Below are 10,705 nucleotides of genomic sequence, written 5' to 3'. Positions count from 1 at the left end.
TGGAATAGTCCTGAGATAGGAAGTGGAGAATATTCCTGAAATTTGCCTTCATTAGTAGATCAGTCAGTATGGTTCACCACAAACTCAGCTTTTATGGTCCTGCTGCAATTGTCCTTGAAAAAGTTCATGCAGTCAAAAGAAAGTGAAGCAGAATATGTGTTGTCAGTATAGTTTGGACCTAGCATGAACCAGACATTTTAACCATGTACAATTCTTGAGTGTATTTCATGTTTTTGCAAACAGGAAGAACAGATTTCACAGCTTATTGGAACCAAATGATTGGTAGCAGAGAGACTGGGAGAACCAGAAGTCGTTAAATTCACAACAGCCAAATCCCACCATGCCTGTGGAAGATGACTTCAGAAGCCAATTTTCATGCTCAATATGCTTGGATACATTTAAAGACCCAGTCACCACAGAATGTGAACATGATTTTTGCAGACCATGTATAATGGAGTATTGGGACAGACAAGATACATCTATCTGTCCTCTTTGTCGACAGTTTTCCTCAGGCATCTTGAGAACTAATCGTACACTGGCATATGTTGTTGAGATTCTTCAATCAAAGAAAAGTAATAGTTCTGGAGAAAGCAACTCAAGTGGAGACAAAAGTTTTGTGTTTCTACTTCTCCTCATCCTCATTTTTGTTATTGTGCTTCTCTGGTCTTTGAGCCCAAATGCATCTTCACTTGGATTTTACCCTAAAGATTATGACATGTGTCCGCAGCACAAAGAGAAGTTGAAGCTCTTCTGTGAAGATGATCAGGAGTTAATTTGTCTGATCTGCAGGGATTCAAATAAGCATAAAAACCATCGGGTTTCTCCTGTCAATGAAGCTGCTCAATACTATAAGGTAACTTGTGATGGTAGAGGCAGGGAAATAAAGTCTTGCCTTTATATTGAAAAATGAAAAAGAAGGACTGCATATACTAGAGATATGATATAATTGCCGAAAGTGCTGGAAATGATTGACTAGTTCTAATGAACTCATCCATCTGAATGAGCATTTGTGTTTCTCTCTCCACAGATCCTGCCTGATTTATTGCATATTCCCAGCATCTATTGTTTTACAGTTTGAATTTACATGGTGCTTCTTCCAATCTCAGAATGTCACCAAATTAGAAAGTGTTGTGTGCAGAAGATTCTGCAGACATTTGAAATCCTGAGTAACACATACAAAATGCTGAAGGAACTCCTTAAGCCAGGTAGTATCCAGGAGGGAAACAGACAGTTGACTTTTTAACCCAGGTCCTTATCTCCCACTGATTCTCCAATTTGTTCCCTTTGTTTTATATGGTTTTTTTCTTATTTGATTCCTTCTCTTCCAGCTCTTTACCACTTCCTTCTCTCACCTTCTAGATGCTTGCAATATTTCCTTTCATTTCCCCCTTCCCCACTCACTCACCTTTCCTCTCCTGGAAAGATATATTGCATTGCTAGCTTGTACTCCACCTTTTAACCCCACCTTTCTCTTCTGGCTTCTGAGTCCTTCAATTCCAGTCCTAAGCATTGGCTTGATCCAAAATGTTAACTATTCACTCCCTCCATAGATACTACCTGAGCTGTTGTGTGTGTTGCACTACAATGTAACATTCTCTCAGCTTTACAGTCTGGTGTTAGCTCAAATTCCTGAGTGTAAACTTCCGAGTAGGAAAAGTAGTTTTCTAACACAAATTAATTTTATAAGAGAAATCAATTAGGTTTTTCAAGTGTTTCAATTTAAACTCATTTTGTTTTAGAGATGTTTTATATTTTCTTTATTTAATTGGCATTATTTTAGTATAAAATCCTGGACATGTTAATTATCTGCCATTCCTCATTGACATCAAGCCCTTTGTCAAGAAATATTATAGCTGTGGAATAGTACCCCTACCAGGAACTACCAGGATCATTTAGGAAAACTTCACAACTTCTCCCCATTCATATAGTCACCTTTGTCTTATTTTCACCATTTACAGATAGCTACGCATCCTACCCTCAGTCCAGTTATACATGCTTGGATCTGTTGAAGGATATCATCCCAAAACATTGACTGTTTCTGCTTTTACATAGATAATGCCTGGCCATCTGAGTTCCTCCTGCATTTTGCACGTGTTGCTTTGGATTTACAGCATTTTGTCATGCTTGGAATTTAGTGATTTGTAGTTAATATTAGTTTGCTCCTGTGCCTGGGCCATTGCTGTATCTTCCTAATGGGTTCGTATCTTCTTGTCCAAGAAAATCCCACCTGATCTGACTCAGAACAACATTGTCTTGTGTTAAATAAACTTTCTGGCATCAATAACAAAAGCAGGGCAAGTTAGTAAAGGTGCCTTGAAATTTACTATTACTAATTTTACAATGATACAAACTGATGTTAGTCCTCTTATCTCCTGTAACATATCAATTCACCAGACTTCCCATTTATGCTGAGCTTAAATTTAGTAGGGTATATCCATCTGACTGTTGTTTATTGTGTCTGTGTATCCTTTCCTGCACTGACTTTGGCAGAACAAAGTGTTCAGATGATATAATTTACCCTTTCCGATAAGGTCCAGTTTGGTAAAGGTACACGAGGAATTGAGTTGGAGCAACAAAGAACAGTTTAAAACATTTTAAATTAGTAGTTTTTTCCCCACCTGATAGTGTATAAAAGGGGTGAAGGCTGTAGTAGATCTGTCATTTTGATTGTAGATGTTGTGAGGTCAAAGTGTGGTGTTTGAAGTGTAAGTCTGAAGCATTGTTTAGAGATGGCAGTCAGGGCAGTCATAAACTCCTTACAGGATATGGAAGATCAGAGAAACTTCCTGCTTCTTTATGACTGAGCTTCTGAGAAGTTTATCCAGCCGTAGATCCAGAATGACTCAATCCAGCAACTGGATCTGCCGCTAGGCTTAATGAGCATTCATAATACATATCAGCAACAAGACCCTTAGTGAAGTGGTAACACAGAAAGAGCAGGTTATGGATTTAGGTGACCTGCAAAAAGATAGAAAGAGAGAGCAGAGACTATAGGATTCCCCTATGACTATTCCCCTTAGCAAAAAATAGCTTGTTGTTGGTACTGTTGTGCAAGATGGCCTTTTGGAGAACAGCAGTAGCAGCAGTTATATCTCTGGCATAAAAATTACTGCTGACACACTGCAGGGAAGGAGAGTGCAGGAAAGGATTACAAAAGTTTCCAAAATAAATTTAAAAAAAACAATAAGGTTAGAAAGGGATAGGAATTCAATTTCTGGTAACATGGGAAAAAAATGAAAGGGATGATGAACACTAGACTGAAATGGGTGATGATGAAAGGGATGATGAATACTGGATTTGAATTTGTACAGTTTATGGAATAAGGTAGATGATCTTGTAGCACAGTTAGAAATTGGCAGGTATGTCATGATGGGAATCTTTGAGTTGTGATTGAAAGAAGATCATAATTAGGAGCTTAACATTCAAAGATACAAATTGTATTGAAAGAAAGGCAGGAAGGAAGAGTGGGTGGAATGACTATTGGTAAGAAAAATTATTTCAAATCCTACCAAGAGACGACGTAGGATTGGAAGAGATAGAACCCTTGTAGGTAGAGTTAAGAAACTAGAAAATCAAGAAGACTGATGGACATTATATATGTATTATATATACTCTTATTATATAAAAACAGAAATAAATTAAATAGTAGTGTTCATGTCCATACCTCCTTCATGACAGTAAGAACCACAGGATAGATACACCCCGAAGATGAAGAAGTATTCTAAAAGGAGGATGAGGCATCATGACTGATAAGGGAAGTCAAGGACAAAATAAAAGCAAAAGAGATGGTAAATAATATAGTAAACTTAATGGAAGGCAAGAGGATTGAGAAGCTTTTATGAACAATTTAAGGCAAATTAAAATATCTGTAAGAGAAAAGATGAAATATAAAGATAAGATAGGCAATAAACTCCATACAGATATATAAAGAGTAAAGAAGAGTCGGGTGGATTTTTAGCTGTTGGAAAATGATGCTGGGGAGGGAGTAATGGGAGTCAAATAAGTATTTTGAATCAGTCTTAATTGTGGAAAACACCAGCAAAAGGTCAAGGGGAAGAAGTAGGTGTAGTTGCCATTAATAAGGAGAAGGTACTTGAGAAGCTGAAAGATCTAAAGGCAGATGTCACGGGGAACAGATAGGATACTGAAGAGATGCAAACACGTGGAAATCTGCAGATGCTGGAAATTCAAGCAACACACACAAAAAATGCTGGTGAACACAGCAGGCCAGGGAGCATCTATAGGAAGAGGTACAGTCGACGTGGAACAATCTATGTTTCAAGTCTATTCTGGTATCTGTCCCCCACTTTTCCTTCGCTACATCAATAACTGCATTGGCGCGCTGTTTCCTGCATGCATGCTGAGCTTGTTGACTTCATTTACCTCCAAATTTACCTGGTCCATTTCTGACACCTCCTTCCCCTTTCTAGATCTTTCTGTCTCTATCTCTGGAGACAGCTTATATACTGATATCTACTACGGACTCTCACAGCTACCTGGACTTTTCCTCTTCTCACCCTGTCTCTTGCAAAAACGCCATCCCCTTCTCGCAATTCCTCCGTCTCCGCCGCATCTGCTCTCAGGATGAGGCTTTTCATTCTAGGACGAAGGAGATGTCCTCCTTTTATAAGAAATGGGCTTCCCTTCCTCCATCATCAATTCTGCTTTCAAATGCAACTCTCCCATTTCACGCACATCTGCTCTCACCACATCTTCCCACCATCCCACTAGGAATAGGATTCCCCTTGTCCTCACCTACCACCCCACCAGCCTCCTGGTCCAACATATAACTCTCCGTAACTTCCGCCACCTCCAACGGGATCCCACCACCAAGCACATCTTTCCCTCCCCCCCTTTCTGCTTTCTGCAGGGATCGTTCCCTGTGCGACTCCCTTGTCCATTCATTCTCCCGCCCCCATCCCTTCCCACCGAACTCCCTCCCAGCACTTATCCTTGTGAGCGGAACAAGTGCTATACATGCCCTTACACTTCCTCCCTTACCACCATTCAAGGCACCAGACAGTCCTTCCAGATGAGGTGACACTTCACTTGTGAGTCAGCTGGGGTGATATACTGCATCCGGTGCTCCCGATGTGGCCTTTTATATATTGGCGAGACCCGGCGCAGACTGGGAGACCGCTTTGCTGAACATCTACGCTCTGTCCGCCAGAGAAAGCAGGATCTCCCAGTGGCCACACATTTTAATTCCACATCCCATTCCCATTCTGATATGTCTATCCAGGCCTCCTCTACTGTAAAGATGAAGCCACACTCGGGTTGGAGGAACAACACCTTATATTCCGTCTGGGTAGCCTCCAACCTGATGGCATAAGCACTGACTTCCCTAACTTCTGTTAATGTCCCACCTCCCCCTCGTACCCCATCCGTTATTTATTTATTTATTATTTACTCCCCCCCCCCACCTTTTTTTCTCTCCCTGTTTTTCCTCTTTTTGTCCCTCTCACTGTAACTCCTTGCCTGCTCGTCATCCTTTGGGCTCCCCTCCCCCCTTCTTTCTCCCTAGGCTTCCCGTCCCATTAGTGATAATTTTTCAAAACTCGTTAGATTCTGGACTAGTTCCTGAGGATTGGAGGGTGGCTAATGTAACCCCACTTTTTAAAAAAGGAGGGAGAGAGAAACCGGGGAATTATAGGCCGGTTAGCCTAACGTCGGTGGTGGGGAAACTGCTGGAGTCAGTTATCAAGGATGTGATAACAGCACATTTGGAAAGCGGTGAAATGATCGGACAAAGTCAGCATGGATTTGTGAAAGGAAAATCATGTCTGACGAATCTCATAGAATTTTTTGAGGATGTAACTAGTAGAGTGGATAGGGGAGAACCAGTGGATGTGGTATATTTGGATTTTCAAAAGGCTTTTGACAAGGTCCCACACAGGAGATTAGTGTGCAAACTTAAAGCACACGGTATTGGGGGTAAGGTATTGGTGTGGGTGGAGAATTGGTTAGCAGACAGGAAGCAAAGAGTGGGAATAAACGGGACCTTTTCAGAATGGCAGGCGGTGACTAGTGGGGTACCGCAAGGCTCAGTGCTGGGACCCCAGTTGTTTACAATATATATTAATGACTTGGATGAGGGAATTAAATGCAGCATCTCCAAGTTTGCGGATGACACAAAGCTGGGTGGCAGTGTTAGCAGTGAGGAGGATGCTAAGAGGATGCAGGGTGACTTGGATAGGTTGGGTGAGTGGGCAAATTCATGGCAGATGCAATTTAATGTGGATAAATGTGAAGTTATCCACTTTGGTGGCAAAAATAGGAAAACGGATTATTATCTGAATGGTGGCCGATTAGGAAAAGGGGAGGTGCAACGAGACCTGGGTGTCATTATACACCAGTCATTGAAAGTGGGCATGCAGGTACAGCAGGCGGTGAAAAAGGCGAACGGTATGCTGGCATTTATAGCGAGAGGATTCGAGTACAGGAGCAGGGAGGTACTACTGCAGTTGTACAAGGCCTTGGTGAGACCACACCTGGAGTATTGTGTGCAGTTTTGGTCCCCTAATCTGAGGAAAGACATCTTTGCCATAGAGGGAGTACAAAGAAGGTTCACCAGATTGATTCCTGGGATGGCAGGTCTTTCATATGAAGAAAGACTGGATGAACTGGGCTTGTACTCGTTGGAATTTAGAAGATTGAGGGGGGATCTGATTGAAACGTATAAGATCCTAAAGGGATTGGACAGGCTAGATGCGGGAAGATTGTTCCCGATGTTGGGGAGGTCTAGAACGAGGGGTCACAGTTTGAGGATAGAGGGGAAGCCTTTTAGGACCGAGGTTAGGAAAAACTTCTTCACACAGAGAGTGGTGAATCTGTGGAATTCTCTGCCACAGCAAACTGTTGAGGCCAGTTCATTAGCTATGTTTAAAAGGAAGTTAGATATGGCCCTTGTGGCTACAGGGGTCAGGGGGTATGGAGGGAAGGCTGGGTTCTGAGTTGGATGATCAGCCATGATCATAATAAATGGCGGTGCAGGCTCGAAGGGCCGAATGGCCTACTCCTGCACCTATTTTCTATGTTTCTATGTTTCTATTATCCTCTCCCTTCTCCAGCCTGGTATCCCTTTTGACAATCACCTGTCCAGCTCTCGGCTCCATCCCTCCCCCTCCCGTCTTCTTTTATCATTTTGGATCTCCCCCTCCCCCTCCCACTTTAAAATTTCTTTCTATCTCTTCTTTCCGTTAGTCCTGATGAAGGGTCTCAGCCCAAATTGTCAACAGTACTTCTTCCTATAGATGCTGTCTGGCCAGTTGCGTTCCACCAGCATTTTTTGTGAATACTGAAGAGACTTTGGAGGCATCAGTAGTAATCTTTTTAGAATGACTTGATTCGGGAAAGGTTCTAGATGGAAGACAGGAAAATTGCAAATGTCACTCCATTCTTCAAGAAGGGAGAGAGGTCACAGAAAGGAAACAAAAGACCAGTTAGTCTGACCTCAGTGGTTGGGAAGATGTTGGAGTTGATTGTTAAGGATGAAGTCTCAGGGTACTTGGAGGCATATGATGAAATAGCCAATAGTCAGCATGGTTTCCCCAAGGCTTCTAGCTGCTTAGGAAGCTAGAAGCCCATGGTATTACAGGAAAGATATTAGCATGGATAAAGCTGAAGCCGATTGCCAAAGGCAGAGTGAAAATAAAGGAACCCTGTTGTGGCTGGCTGCCAGTGACTACTAGAGGCCCACAGGGATCTGTGTTGGGACCAAATCTTTATACATTATAGGTTAATTATTTGAATAATGACATTGTTGGCTTTTTTGCAAAGATTGAAGACAATACAAACCAGGATCAAAGACAGATACTTTTCCCAGGTATTAGTACTGATTGACACTTCCACCCACTAACCCATCCACTATACCCCACACCACCGCTACTTTGGCAATTTCTGTCAGTCACTTTATGTACAATCACTTCTGTACCTAGCATCACTTTACCTATGCATATACGCCACCTTATGTATTTATGGCATTAAAAATTCTTGAATCTTGAAGCCTATTGAATGCTAAAAGGACAAGGAGGGGATGTTTCCTATATTAGGAACCGAGGCCACAACCTCAGAATAGGATGACCCTTTTAGAACAGTGATGAGGAATTTCTTTAGCCAGCGGGTGGGGAATCTCTGAATTCATTGTCACAGATAGCTGTGGAAGCCAAAACATTGGGTATGGTTACATTGAGAAGGCAGGAGACATGATGGAGTGAGGAAGACTATCAACGCTTCCAGCAAGATCTGCAGCAGCTGGAAAAATGGGCTGATAAATAGCAGATAGAATTTAATGCAGACTCGTGTGAGGAGTTACACTTTGGGAGGACCACACAGGGTATGTCTTACACTGTGAGTGGTAGGGCACTGAAGAGTGCAGGAGAACAAAGAGATATGGGAATACAGATCCATAATTCATTAAAAGAGGTGAGAGTAGATATCGGACACTGGAAAATGATGCTGGAGAAGTAGTAATGGGGGACAATGAAATAGGGATGAAGTTATAAGTATTCTGCATCAATCCTCACTGTAGAAGACACTAGGAGCACGCTGGAAGGTCCAGGTGTCAGTGGGCATGAAGTGGGTGAAAGAAAGAAGACTGATTGTGTTGTGACTGATTCTTTTTACATCAATGATTTGGATGGATAGAATAGATAGCTTTGTTGCAAGATTTGTAGAAGATATGAAGATAGGTGGAGGGGTGGGTAGTTTTGAGGAGGTAGAGAGGCTACAGAAGGACTTAGACAGATTAGGACAGGGATTCCCAATCTAGAGTCAACAGGTTCCTTAGTTAATAGTAGAGGTCCATGATTTAAAAAGGTTGGGAATGTCAGGATTAGGAGAATGGGCAAAGAAGTGGCAGTGGCAGATGGAATACAGCGTCAAGGTGTATGGTTATGTATTTTGGTAGAACAAATGAAATAGTTGAGAATTTTCTAAATGGAGAGAAAATACAAAACAACTAAGGTGCCTAGGGACTTGGGAGTACTTGCACAAGATTCCCTGAAAGTTAATTTGCATGTTGAGTCAGTGGGGAGGAAGGCAAATGCAATATTAACATTCATGTCAAGAAGACTAGAATATTAAAGCAAGATTACAATGTTGAAACTTTATACAGCACTGGTGAGGCCTCACTTGTAGTATTGTGAGCAGGTTTGGGCCCCTTATCTTAAACAGGTTGTGCTAAAACTGGAGTGAATTCAAAGGTGGTTCACAAAAATGATTCCAGGTTTGTACAGCTTGTCATATGAAGGGTGTTTGATGGCTTTGGGCCTGTATTCACTGGAATTCAGAAGAATGAGGAGTGTCCTAATTGAAACCTATTGGAAAGGTGAAAGTTTTATAGAGTGGATGTGGAGAAGATGTTTCCTGTGGTGGGAGAGTCTAACGCAAGAGGATACAGCTTTTGAATAGAGGGGTGTCCTTTTAGAATGGAGATAAGTAGGAATTTCTTTAGCCACAGAGTGGAGGGTCGAATTTGAAGACATACTATAAGGTAATACAGTAGCAGGGTTCTGGATGAGTACACTACGGTGGTTGTTGATGTCATTTAAGCCTGTGACGATGAGTGTGGGCCTACAACAACTTTCTGTTCATGAACCAAAATCCATGGATGAACCAGAGGTTCAAGGGCAAAGGGACAATTTCAAATGAGGTTGGAGGCAACATCAGATGCACGACAACTCTGGCAGGGTCTACAGGGCATTACTTCCTACAAAGCGAAACCCAATAGCATGAATGGCAGTGATGCTTCACTACCAGATGAAATTGACACCTTCTATGCCCGCTTTGAAAGGGAGAATACAACTACAGCTGTAAAGATCCCTGTTGCACCTGGTGAATCTGTGTCTTGATGGCTGTCAGGTTGCCTTACAGGAGGGTGAACCCTCACAAGGAGGCTGAGTCTGAAGGAGTACCAGTTAAGGCTATGGAAACGTGCCAGGCAAATGGCCGGGGTATTTAAAGATATCTTCATTCTCCCACTGCTATGGTTGGAGGTTCCCAACTGCTTCAAAAGGGCAACAATTATACCAGTAACCAAAAGACTAGCGTTAGCTGCCTTATCAACAATCATCCAGTAGCATTCACATCTATGGTCAGGATGTTCTTTATTGACTTAGTTCAGTTCCTATTGTTCCTATAGTCCTGATAGATGAGCTACAGAACCAGGGCCTGGGCCTCTCTTGCAAATGGATCCTTGACTTCCTCTTCAGAAGACCACAATCTGTGCAGATTGGAATGAGTAACTTCAGTGGCAATCAACACTGGTGCACCTCAGGAGTATGCGCTTAGCCCACTCCTCTACTCTCTATATGCCTGTGACTGTGTGGCTAGGTATAGCTCAACTACCAACTTCAAATTTGCTAATGATACTATTATTGTTGGTAGAATCTCAGGTGGTAATGAGTGGGCATACAGAAATGAGATATACCAACTAGTGGAGAGGTGTCGCAGCAACAACCTGGCACTCAACGTCAGTAAGACGAAAGAGATGATTGTGGACTTCAGGAAGGGTAAGATAAGGGAACACATACCAATCCTCATAGAAGGATCAGAAGTGGCGAGAGTGAGCAGTTTCCAGTTCCTGGATGTTAAGATCTAACCTGGTCCCAACATATCAATGCAGCTATAAAGAAGGCAGGACAGTAGCTATATTTCATTAGGATTTTGAGGAGAATTAGTTTGTCAAATAAAACAGGGGTCCCCA

General features: G+C 42.2%; 1 protein-coding gene across 1 annotated transcript in view; it reads left to right on the top strand.

Moving 5' to 3' along the window:
* Positions 1-340: 340 nt before the first annotated feature.
* Positions 341-10,705, top strand: part of LOC134341420 (zinc-binding protein A33-like) — a 36,388-nt gene continuing 26,023 nt past the window's right edge. Inside the window, exon 1 of the mRNA XM_063039281.1 lies at positions 341-853. Within this exon, the coding sequence (XP_062895351.1) occupies positions 341-853 (513 nt within the window). The remainder of the gene's footprint in view (positions 854-10,705) is intronic.

The sequence above is a fragment of the Mobula hypostoma genome (assembly GCF_963921235.1).
Source record: "Mobula hypostoma chromosome Y unlocalized genomic scaffold, sMobHyp1.1 SUPER_Y_unloc_1, whole genome shotgun sequence".
Classification (NCBI taxonomy): domain Eukaryota; kingdom Metazoa; phylum Chordata; class Chondrichthyes; order Myliobatiformes; family Myliobatidae; genus Mobula; species Mobula hypostoma.
This window is presented reverse-complemented; position numbering and strand designations above follow the sequence as displayed.